At 38.1% G+C, this 12174-nt stretch overlaps 1 protein-coding gene across 3 annotated transcripts in view; it reads left to right on the top strand.

Annotated features, from left to right (window-relative positions):
- The window catches only part of myom1a (myomesin 1a (skelemin)), a 32217-nt gene that overhangs the window by 15800 nt on the left and 4243 nt on the right, over positions 1-12174 (top strand). For 2 of the 3 annotated variants that reach the window (XM_015060756.1, XM_015060753.1), the window contains 25 exons: positions 190-389; positions 463-519; positions 750-874; positions 1650-1833; positions 2022-2196; positions 2452-2573; positions 3421-3617; positions 3762-3888; positions 4487-4671; positions 4759-4873; positions 5055-5211; positions 5830-5936; positions 6095-6139; positions 6314-6450; positions 6542-6686; positions 6905-6964; positions 7051-7118; positions 7210-7335; positions 9423-9500; positions 9778-9865; positions 9993-10031; positions 10200-10305; positions 10727-10890; positions 11035-11071; positions 11303-11325. In XM_015060756.1, the coding sequence (XP_014916242.1) occupies positions 190-389; positions 463-519; positions 750-874; positions 1650-1833; positions 2022-2196; positions 2452-2573; positions 3421-3617; positions 3762-3888; positions 4487-4671; positions 4759-4873; positions 5055-5211; positions 5830-5936; positions 6095-6139; positions 6314-6450; positions 6542-6686; positions 6905-6964; positions 7051-7118; positions 7210-7335; positions 9423-9500; positions 9778-9865; positions 9993-10031; positions 10200-10305; positions 10727-10890; positions 11035-11071; positions 11303-11325 (2867 nt within the window). The remainder of the gene's footprint in view (positions 1-189; positions 390-462; positions 520-749; positions 875-1649; positions 1834-2021; positions 2197-2451; positions 2574-3420; positions 3618-3761; positions 3889-4486; positions 4672-4758; positions 4874-5054; positions 5212-5829; positions 5937-6094; positions 6140-6313; positions 6451-6541; positions 6687-6904; positions 6965-7050; positions 7119-7209; positions 7336-9422; positions 9501-9777; positions 9866-9992; positions 10032-10199; positions 10306-10726; positions 10891-11034; positions 11072-11302; positions 11326-12174) is intronic. The other variant, XM_015060754.1, reaches the window with a different exon arrangement.

Raw genomic sequence — 12174 nt, 5'->3', positions numbered from 1 at the left:
CTGATTTTTAAACTTTTTCCAAATTTTAAATTTTTAATGGTAAAAAAAAAAAAAAAAAAAAAAGGAAATCCAAAGAAATCTGTAAAGGGGTAAATACTTTTTCAGAGCACTGTAAGCCAGCAGGTTGTTTTTGAGAAAAAGCTATTTCAACAACTGACATGTATATATGATGGTGTTTTGTGTTGGAAGGTGTGAAGTGGGCACTCATCACTGGGCTCAGTGTAATGATGCTGCAGTCAAGTACGCCCGGTTCCCTGTTACAGGGCTGGTGGAGGGGCGCTCTTATGTCTTCAGAGTGCGTGCCTTTAACAGCGTGGGAATCAGTCGTCCATCCCGCATCTCTGATCCTGTGGTTGCCATGGATCCTTCAGACCGAGCTCGACTCAGAGGTTTGGAGACAAAACAGAAACTGCTGAGACCCTCCTCTATGTAAATTGCTGATGATTGTCCTCTCCACAACAGCCGGACCACTGGCACCTTGGACTGGGGTGATCAAGTTCACAGAAGAGGAACCCACTGGTATAACAATTCATGTGATATTTTTCCTCATAAACTTGAGTAAATCTATAAAACTAAAAAGTCTAAAAAAATATATATATATTTTTTTACATTGTTGCTAGTGTTGAAACAACATCAACTAAGACGCTTGCTATTTTCATTTTAACTGTTGTCAAACCAGTTACCATACCTAAATCTAGATTACCATTTTGGAGAAAAACCATGAGTGTATTTTTTTGTTTCCCACACAGTGGGTGTGATTCCTGGAGAACCTACGGATGTTGTGGTCACTGAGGCCACCAAGAGTTATGTGGTGCTTGCCTGGAAGCCCCCAGAGCAACGGGGTCATGAGGGAGTCATGTATTACATTGAGAAAGTAAGAACATTTTTCATATAGTTGCTTGTTCTTTATGCTAGTCTTGTTTGTCACTTCATTTGGATTTCTAATAATCTTTCCTGCAATGGTTTTTTTTTTATTATCTTTCCACAGTCTGCATATTGTCAGGCTTCCACTTGATTATTTCAGACATTCTTGCTGCTTTCATTCATTTGTCCTCTATATGGGAATGACATCACACCCGAGTTGAGATTTAGTTTGAAGTCGATTCACCCGAGGGATTTGATGTGTCATTTGTCAAGTAGTAATTTGCCATTACCAGACAAATTACTACTTGCAATACAAGCCGATAACAAAATAATTGCATTTATTCAAATACAATAGCTATATCACAAATAAACACTATCTATCTATCTATCTATCTATCTATCTATCTATCTATCTATCTATCTATCTATCTATCTATCTATCTATCTGTACTGTTATATTGTTGTCAAAGAAAACCAATTTGAACACATATCTAAGTTCATTTAGCATATGAAGCAAACGCCTCAAGAGGCGAGACATTGTTTTCCCCTTAGTCAGCCTTTGAAGATTACGTGTGAAAGGTTTTTACCCTGGGATAATTGGCGAATATCTCAAGGACTTAAATGGTTAGAGGCACATTATACACTGGATAGGCCACTGGTCTTTCACAGTGAAATAACCTGCAACAGAATGTGGCTGAATATAACTTACAATTAGCTTTCAATAAGCATCTGCACTCGCTTCAAACTTCAACTTTAAAAGTTTCCCTGCTCTCTGTTGTTCTCAGTGTATTCAAGGGACAGACACCTGGCAGAGGGTGAACACTGGGATGCCAGTGAAGTCCCCTCGCTTTGCGATCTTCGACCTGGCAGAGGGCAAATCGTACAACTTCCGTGTGCGATGCTGCAACTCCGCTGGCGTGGGCGAGCCCTCCGTACCCACCGGAGAAACCATAGTCGGTGACAAACTTGGTGAGCTGACAAAGCTTGCAGCCGCATTACTACAGACTCTGCATACAGAGAACCCTGCTGCATTATTTAACAGGATAATATCTCTAGTTTATACCAGTGCTGTTCCTGATCCAAGTGTTTCATCTTTATAGAGTTTCGATAAGTGACATTCTTTACAATATGCAGTTTGTGTCTTTATTTCCCTGCAGATCTTCCCTCTGCCCCAGGCAATCCAGTGGCCACCAGGAACACAGACACCTCAGTGGTTGTTACCTGGGGGGCATCTAAGGATGTAAAACACTTGGTTGGCTATTACATTGAATCTAGTGTGACGGGAACTGATGTGTGGATGCCTTGCAACAATAAACCTGTCAAGCAGACCAGGTGGGAAATGTTTGTTTTTTCCTCAAAGTCATGAAAATTAGAATTGGTCTTGGGGTATGTATGTCCTTCAGTTGCTTTCATAGTTTTGGACAATCAATGTTAAGAGTGTATCCGCTGCAAAAGAACTGCCCAGAATTTGCACACGACCTTACGGCTGAATCTTAATAGATATTCTTCCCCCAGAGGGGAAATGCCCCTTGGCGGCCAGCAGAATATATCAATAAAATATACCTGATTGAAATGCATTCCTTTCAGGTTCGTGTGCCACGGCCTCACCACAGGGTCCAACTACGTGTTCAGAGTAAAGGCGGTGAACGCTGCTGGATACAGCCAGAACTCCTCCAATTCTGATGCCGTGCTTGTACAGGCTGCTATCTGTGAGTGCAACTTTTTTACAAACGATGTCTCCGTTGTTCGCATACCCCTGTCATATTCGGCCCACGCTTTGACCCGCTATCCTGCCTGCCTGCCGGGACGGGTTTAAATAATTACTGACTCATTTAAATATTTAAGAGAGAAATCCTGCTGAAGAACTCCCTTAAAGGATGTTTTTTTTTTACTTTTACCACCACTTCACAATATAACTCCCCTGAGCTGCAAACAGAAATACATTTACTGAATACTAATACAGCATGTGTCTGCATGAGGAAAAAGTCATTACTAACTCGACGTGCAGCCATTTTCCACCCATTTTTAGGCAAAGACATTAGCTAGTGTTTTAAGATGCTTTACTACATGTCAGTATTGATTTCTTTATAACTGGATTTTGCTGGAGTTTTGTTCTGCTGTTTGATAAGTCTTCAGGGGAGCCTGTTGGTGCATGACCAAGCTGCAGGCTAAAGCAGTGTGTTTTGAAACAGCATGTTCCTGTGGAGAGTCTCGCCTGGCTCCAGTAATTTTCTTAGAATGACACTTGCCGACTTTCTGCCATTTGAGAGTAAGTATTTTACCCAGTTAAGCAACTCTCAAAACAGCGTGTTGCATCTGTGTGTGAAGCTCACAAGCAATAGCTTTTGTACTTTTTGTGTGTCCAGAAAGTATTTGCCTCTTCGCTGGTGTCTTATGATTTAAGATGACCTAAAAAGTGCAACAATAAATATCACAAAGATTAAAACACTTAGGCAATTAAAAAGTTTGTTGATTCATCGCTTTTTAAAATAAATAACCAAATAAATAAAAAGGTATCTCTAATCACTTTTGTCTCACCTCCATTGCCGATGGCAGCTGTACCTGCAAGCCCCACCAATGTGACCCTACTGGAGGCGGTGAAGGACTACATGGTCCTGGGTTGGACTGCACCCACTGACAACGGAGGAGCCGACATTAGAGGATACTTTGTGGATTACAGAACAGTGAAGGGGAACATTTATGGAAAATGGCACGAACTGAACCTAAAGGCCTTAACTACAACTTCCTATAAGGTTAGTTCATACTGAAAATGTCAAGCGGTTGATTTATTGTCTTGTTGTCCACAAATGCAAACATCTTCATCACTGACTCGATTAGTTTAAGAGTGGCTTTGCTTAATGTGGTAATCTGCATCTTGATCTGCTCTGTTGCTTTAGGCCGAGAACCTGAAGGAAAACGTCTTCTATCAGTTCCAAGTCCGTGCAATGAACATGGCAGGTGTGAGTAAACCCTCTCTGCCCACTGGAAGATTGGAGTGCAAGGAATGGACCATTACTATTCCAGGTACAAGATTGTAGTTTGATAAGGCAAAAAAAAAAAAAAAAAGGAAAAAAAAAGATGATTGATTGCTTAACCTTTAATCTGATTCAGTGAAAATGTATCAGTCATTTTGAGGAGTAATCTAACATCTAATCTGATTTAAGATGATTGGATTTAGTTCCTTCTCTTGCCTCATGCTAAATACCTTAGAACAGGAAGTTGAATGTTGGAAAACAACCTGGGATTGGAACAGGGCTTACTTCCACCCTCAATATGATTACCTTTATAATCATACTCCTGAGATCATATGAAGCATAGACATGATTACCCCAATCCCTCCAACTTTGCAGTTTAAACAAAGACGATTGGACCATGAGACTTTTGTTATTGTTAGAGGGCAAGAAAAACTGGGAAATTAACCATGAATTTTCCAACTGGTGAAAGATAAGTTCCTGAGACTAAACTGTTACTAGTATGAGAAATTATCACCTAATATTCCTCAGTCTTTTAAGAAATTTCTACTTGAAATAGGAATGCATTGTAAGAATAAGTATAAGTAAAACATTCTCCTGTTGAAGGAAAATTCTTCAAGCGATACAACTTTGTTTTTGGATCTTCCAAGGACCCCCTGTTGGTCTCCATGTGATGGAGGTTCGTGACACCTCTGTTGTGGTCTTGTGGGAACCTCCTGTGTTTGATGGACGCAGCCCCGTCAACGGCTACTACCTGGACATCAAGGAGGCGTCTGCAGGCGAGGAAGGCTGGAAGGCTGTGCATGAGAAGACCAACAAGGGAAAGTTCATGAAGGTAAATAAGACAAACATAGTTAGATGAGGGAATGAAACATGCTATTTTTAAGTGCCTCCTTTCCGACTCGTTTTGTTGCTAAATTAGGTGACTGGACTGACGGCAGGAACATCCTACGTCTTCCGTGTGCGTGCTCAGAATCTTGTCGGAGTTGGGAAACCCTCCCAAAACTTGGGTCCAATTCTGGCCCAGACTCGCCCTGGTGAGTGCGATTAATATTTAAGTCACACATTTAGTCTCACTTGATTCTCGCACATGTCAAGTTAGGAATATAGAGAAAAAACATATTGCTTGGTACAAATGCAAGCTTTGACATTGCAGTTACATACATTTTGATGATCAGTTGCTGAACTGACTATTTTGTTTGGTCTTATTTCTTTTAGGCACCAAGGAAATTTACGTGGATGTTGATGACAACGGTGTCATTTCTATGATTTTTGAATGCTCTGAGATGAAAGAAGGCTCACAGTTTGTTTGGTTCAAGAACTACCAGGAAATCACAGACACATCTCGTCTCACTATTGCCACCCAGGGCGGCAAGTATGTCCCCATTGTGATTGAGTCCAACACATCACTCCAGCAAGAAGCTTATATATGCTTATTTTGGCATGAATATCAGAATAATGTTAAGCTTTTGCTGCATGCATTTCAAATTTTCTTGATTTTGACTTGAAAATAAGAATTTAGTGAAACAGCTGTCTCTAATCCTCATAGTTTTCTTCTCAACTGCACCCTGTACACATGCTTGTTGTAGCTATGAATAGGTTTCTTGTATAATTCTGGCTTGGTTTTTGACTTATTGGGAGGACTAGTAGAGCCCGCTTACATTTGTTTGTTGCTTGTTGATGGCTCATGAGAGTCTGAGGTCAAGAAGAATGCGACTTGCAAAGAGACGAGAAATCAAAAAGTAACTGATATATGTACATATTTGACCCTCGCAAAATGTTGCCCACACTTTTTGCTTTTAAAACCACTGGAGCTGTATTTGGGATTCTTAATCCATTCCTAAGAGAAACTTATGGCATACATAATTCTTATGTACATTATGAATGCATGTGAACTTTTCACTGTGTTTCTCCTACATATCCGACTGATCAGCCTAAATGAGTAAAGCTCCTTTGTTTATCTCACTTTCCATGGTTGTTGCCTTGTGTTTAGATCCAGAGCTATCTTTAACAGTCTCTCTGTGGAGGATCTGGGCACCTTCTCCTGTATGGTCACCAACACCGAAGGCATCTCCTCCAGCTACACTCTCACTGAGGAGGGTGAGTCAGCTCACAGTCTTGGCAGTGCATACTTGTCTGTCCTACCCTGCTTGAACAGCTGCTTGATATTATTTTCATACACCAGAGTGTGTGTGGCTGACTGAATGGATATTATTCAACTTTTTTTTTTCCTGTCTTACTTTTTTCCTGTTTGACAGCCCTCCTGCGTCTCCTGGATCTTAGCCATGAACACAAGTTTCCTGGTGAATATTAAATCTTAGCTCAAATATCACAAATGCAACTATTTATTGTTTATGAATATATGAATTGGCAAAAACAATTTATAGAGACAGTCTAAGATATAACACTGCACAAAACTAGTCATGTCATTCGCGCTTGGTTGTATTAAATGCTCGATTGCTTGTTCAATGTTTCAGTTATTCCCTTCAAGAATGAAATGGCCATGGAGCTGCTTGAGAAAGGCTGCGTGCGGTTCTGGGCTCAGATGGAGAAATTCACTTCTGCCTGCCAAGTGGAGTATGTTTTCAATGATGTCATCATTGAGCAAGGAAAGGTGGGCATAAATGGAACAATAAATGCACATATTTTGTTCTAGCGAGCATTTGTGCTGAAATATGTGCATTTTTGTGTTTCCCTGTCTGCAGAAATACACGATGAAGTTCGACAAGTCCAGCGGCCTTATTGAGCTATTTATGGACTCTCTGGAAGTCACTGATGAAGGAACGTTTACCTTTAACCTGGTGGATGGCAAGGCTAAGGGCACTACAAGTCTAGTGCTGATTGGAGATGGTAAGATTTCAAATACACAGTAGACATCTGCAAATCCAGATGGTTTGTAACGACAGACGAATAAGGTACTCTGCAGGTAAAGCACGTGTCCACTGGGGGGCAGCAGATCATTCTTTATATTTTTGTGTCGGTGATATTTTTTAAAATATTAGATTTTAAAAAATCTATGATTTTTTTAAAAATGGTCTAGGATTGAATATGTACACTGTTTTATCCAGAATTTAGGGAGCTACAAAGGAAATCAGAGTTTGAGAGAGCAGAATGGGTCAGGAAACAAGGTAAGGAGTAAGGCTTTATCTCTAACACGTTAGGATTTTTGCTTATTGGTATTTTTCTTTAACTATTTTCTGTTTTTAATAAACAGGTCCTCACTTTGTTGAGTACCTTGGCTTTACTGTCACCCAAGAATGTGATGTGCTGCTAAAATGCAAGGTAAAGCAAAAAAACTTTAACAATTTAAAGCTACTAATATTATCCTTTTAATTCATGTACCCTTGTTGATCACCTCCTTTTGTTTTTACAGATTGGAAATACCAATCCAGCGACTGAGATCATATGGTCTAAGGACAGCATTGAGATTGCAGAGGATGATGAGGATGCTGCGAAAATCGAGAAAAAGGACTGCGACCTGACCTTTAATATAGGAAAGGTCAGTCTGACGGTGTACCTTGTGAGGAATTGAGTGTTTATGAGCTAAGAGCTAAAATCGTAGTGATCCAGCTCTGCTTTCATTTTAGAGCTTTACAAAATGTGCTGCTAGTCATACACCTCTGACACAGAATAAAAGATCATTTTATGTTTTTATAAATATATATTTGTACTATATATTCTCGTAAGCCCTGCTAGACTCAGAACAGCAAATATTTCTACTCAGAAATCTGAAGAAACATTAAATTGTTACATTTTTTTTCTGACAAATTCTATCTTTTTCAGCCCAGATAGTTCCAGTCAGAGTTTTATTTACCGATTTATTTCCAACAGAAGTCATTTGGATTTTACTGAAGCTTTTGAACAGTACAGTATTTATCTGGGGTGGAGAGATTACACAATGTTCAAATCTAAAAATATTTCAAAGGAAAAACTGGATAAACTGATTTGAATCTTTTGCAGTTTTCTTTGATTCACAAACTGAAAATTATATATACAGGCTTAAATATGAACATACACCCCTATTACTGGTTGAATATTTTAATTTTCATGTTATTCTCTACTTGTTTAGTGGCAGCAAGTTTCTGGCACAGTTTTCTATGGATATTTGTCATTTCTCCAGAAGGCATTTAGATTCTCCGTACAAGCAGATACAATTTTCAGTGATGTTTGAATGTGTTAATTTGGGAAGAGGCAGTGGGTTGTCTATGCATTAGCACTAAAAACAAACCTATGGTGATGTAAACTGGTTACTTTTGACACCTTCCACTTCTTGACAGGCTTTAGTTCAGCAAACTACAGGTTTCTTTTGAGTATGCTAACCAATTTCTGTTCATCTCAGGGTAATAATTAGGAGGTAGACAGAATAATGGTGAATAGATTTCATGACAAAATAAAAAGTAGACTTATATTCTGGGTAAAACACAGGCTGAGACCAACTGGAAGCCAAATTGGGAGAAAAATTGGCTTATAGTCGAAGAATCCAAGAAAAAGTAGTTGAAAACGAAGAAATTAAATTCTAGGACAATGACTACTGTTGCGAGGAACAGATGAGTAAAATAAAATGAATGTGCCAGAGTTACTGATGGAGAATGGCAACAATTACTGGGGAGGGAACACATGGAAAAATAACAGAATCGGGAATTAATCTTTTATTAAACACAATAAAACACGAAATAAACTCAGAGCTCAGAACAACTTACAAGGTCTCACGATTATGATAGAGAAATACAGTTTTTTGTGTTCAACAATGATGTTGAGCTCAACCTTAAAGTGAAATGTGTAAGGCAGGCTGATGTTAAGCTTCTATAACATTGTCCTTAAAGATCCCTGTTCATGCATGTTAAAACTTGTGGCCTATGCTTTTCTTGCTTGCTACAAGACCCATACAATTAATAATAAAAGTGGTCAATTATTCAGCCAATTTTATGCCAAATACTTGGTAATGACACAAAAAAAAGAAACATGAATTCAAAGTGCAGCTTAAGAAATGAAACTTGCTTAGAAACAGTAAACTAAGTGTCACTGGAGGTTTATCTATATATTTTAGACTGTAAGTATAATTTTGTTCCTCTATGAATTACAGAAAATCTATATTAATTTGTGGATCTGTAAAAAAAAAAAAAATATATATATATATATATATATATATATATATATATATATATATATATATATATATATATATATATATATATTCTCTAAATAAACCACCATGAAAAAAGAACAGTTCAAATGCATCATTAAAATCCAAAAATAAAAATAAAAAAATCTGATTTATCCCATTTTCTGACTGGAACTATATATTGAGCCTACAGCATGTGGTCTATCTGTGTGTTTCATCCATTCATTCATTTCATCTCTAACTCTCAATTCAATGTAACTCCTCTGGTCACTTTAATTAAAGAATAGGCACTGCTTTGGTCAGGGTTTTTTTTGTTTCATCATTAGGACTGAAAGTGCCAGAGAAGTTATATTGATCTGTCATCATGGTCGTTCAAACGTCACTCGACACCAAAGGGTTGGTGTTTGTGCATAAGTTCCGGTCAGTCACATTTGCATTGACTGGCTCATCTGTCTAATTCACAGTGGGTTATTAAGCAAGAGCAAAAGCAAGGAAGGAAAAAACCATCTGCAAAGGACGCTCTCCTGCCACCAAGGCCTAAAGTCTGGACATAATCTATCTGTCATAAGTTTCACCTAATGTCTCCATGTGTCCTCGTCGTCTTACCTTTTCCATGTTTTCCTCCATCATTTCATGTTTTATCGCCTGCAGCATCACGGGCGGCAGAAAAGCCTGGCTTTTCGGTTTACCTGGTCACTGTGTTCCTTTTATACTGTTGACTGTCTCGAGAATTATATTGTGTTCCGCTTGATTTAATTTGGAAGGGGAATCATTATTGCCTTAAGGATACTTATGTGACTTTTTCTTTTTAAATATTAGATCTCCAAGCAAGACGCGGGTATCTACGAGGTCTTCCTGAGAGACGAGAGAGGAAAAGATAAGAGCGCCTTCAACCTTACAGAAGCAGGTGAAGCACTCTTTGTGGGTTTCATTAGCAGGGAATTAGGAGGAAAAAGTGAAGATCTGTTAAAGTTACATTAAAGGTTTTATTAAAAAATAAAAGTCACATGAATTATTGCTGTTATTTTCCCCAGGATACCAAGCTGTAATGAATGAGCTGTTCAGAGTTATTGGTAAGTAGTTTTTCACGCTGAAGAACAACTCATGAGGGAAACATACAAAATGAAAAGTGCATCAGTGTGTGCAATTTCCCTAACATGCTCTGTCTAATTGTATAACAGTTTTCTCATAGTTTCCACAGCGTGTTAAGGAAGAGACTGTTTTTGTTATTTTCCTTGCAGCCAATTCTTCCAGTGACATTCAAATTACGAGTTCTGAAAATGGCATCATCCTCTACTCCAATGTGACGTATTATGATGAGAACCTGCATGTCGGTTGGCTTCACAAGTATGTAAAACTGACATCATGGATATATTTCACAGCATTAAGAAGGAACTCGGGCCCGCTGTATCAGCATCAAGGGACTGATCAACATACGTCAAACTTTAACAGTTGAACGTAATTTTCTGCTGCAGTTTATTCATGTGTTTATTAGTGTCCGCTCGCAACATTATGCTGTAAATACATACGCTTTACAAAGATTATCAAAAGACTTTCAGGTTTATGAAAAGATCAGAACAAACCCTGCGTAGTTCAAAACATGTTATTATAACATGGAATTGGAGAAAAAAATAAATAAATAAATATTGAAGTGCAGGGACTGAAGCGGACCCCTAAAACTACCACATTTCAGAGTTCTGGATTTGAAGTCTCGCTAAAAAGGCCGTCTGAAGCTACTTGATCTTTGTGCTCTGGATTTCTTGATCAGAGATGCCAAGATTGCAGCTTCAGAGAGAGTTAAGTCCGGCGTCACGGGGGAGCAGCTTTGGCTTAAGATCAATGAACCCACAGAGAAGGACAAGGGCAAATACACCATGGATATCTTTGATGGCAAAGACGGAGTAAAGAGAGTCTTGGATCTGAGTGGCAAGGGTAAGTCAAAGTTCTCAATCAATAAGAGACAATTACTCCTTACAATTAGAAAAAAAAAAGAAAAGAAAAAAAAACACCTTATTTGAGTTGGCTTTATTAGTCTTGTTCTAATTATATTATAAATGTTATTTTTCTGCTTTGCAGCATGGCAGGATGCATTTGAAGAATTCCAAAGGCTCAAGTAAGTAAATAAACTCATCCAACTCCATTGTTCATTCGTGTAATTCTGGGTTTTGTATTCAAGGATGTTTATGTACAAAAATAGTAAAAGTTGTCTCAAGCCTACAATGTACTTTGTGAACCTTTGAGACAAACACAACACATTTCCTAATATTATGTAACTTAATTAATAACCCCATTACCATTTTTAGACACTTCTGACAATCTTTTGCCTCTTTCTTTCTTCCTTTAGAGCGGCAGCGATTGCAGAAAGAAGTAAGTTATTATTCTTCCTAATCTGACTGGAGTTTGTCTTTCATAAAGTAATGTAACATTTCTCAGTTTAATTGGAACTCTATGCAATCATGGAGATTTATTACTCACAGAGTGATGTATTTCAAACATGTATTCCTATTAATCTTGATGACTATGGTCTACAGGTACCAAAAACCTAAAATTCACTTTCTCTGAAAATTAGAGTACTGCATAAGACCAGTAAAAAAAACTTGTTTTTAATTTATGCATGTTGTTTCATAGTCATGTTGTGGCCTATGCAATCATGGAGATATCCGCTGAGTTGACAGGTGTCCAGCAGGCGTAAGCCAGTAAAGGTTATTGTTACAGACGTCTGTGCTTTACAGAGTTTTGCATCCACACCTATTAACAAAAGTTAAGTGGAAGGAAAAAAAAAATGTTTGAAAACATAGAAATATGTATTGCTTCGAGAAAATTGTGAAGTAAAATCCATTTTCAAGTTAGGGAAAGATTCACAAAATGTGGACTGCAGCTGGAGTCACTGTTGTATCACTTGTGTTATAAAACAGAGACGATGTCTGAATCATCTTGACTCTGTGAAGGAGAAAAAAAGATTTTTGTCTTCCAAAAGCCCTGTTTTCAGATCATAGTATATTTTATTTTCAGTTGGAAATCAAGGTCCCAGAATCACTGGACCGACTGAAGAGTTATTCTGCTCTATTCGCAGATGGGGCTTTCTCTCGTGGTTTTTAATGTCCATTGTGTGACTCTGCTTGATTGTTCAGCAAACTCTTTTGACCTAAAACCTCATTGTGTGTTGTCAAGAGAAATATGAAAAAAAAAAAAAAAAAAAAAAAAAAAAAAAAAAAA

This window comes from Poecilia latipinna, unplaced genomic scaffold, assembly GCF_001443285.1.
Source record: "Poecilia latipinna isolate Pla-1442-1.1 unplaced genomic scaffold, P_latipinna-1.0 Scaffold1741, whole genome shotgun sequence".
NCBI classification, from domain to species: domain Eukaryota; kingdom Metazoa; phylum Chordata; class Actinopteri; order Cyprinodontiformes; family Poeciliidae; genus Poecilia; species Poecilia latipinna.
This window is presented reverse-complemented; position numbering and strand designations above follow the sequence as displayed.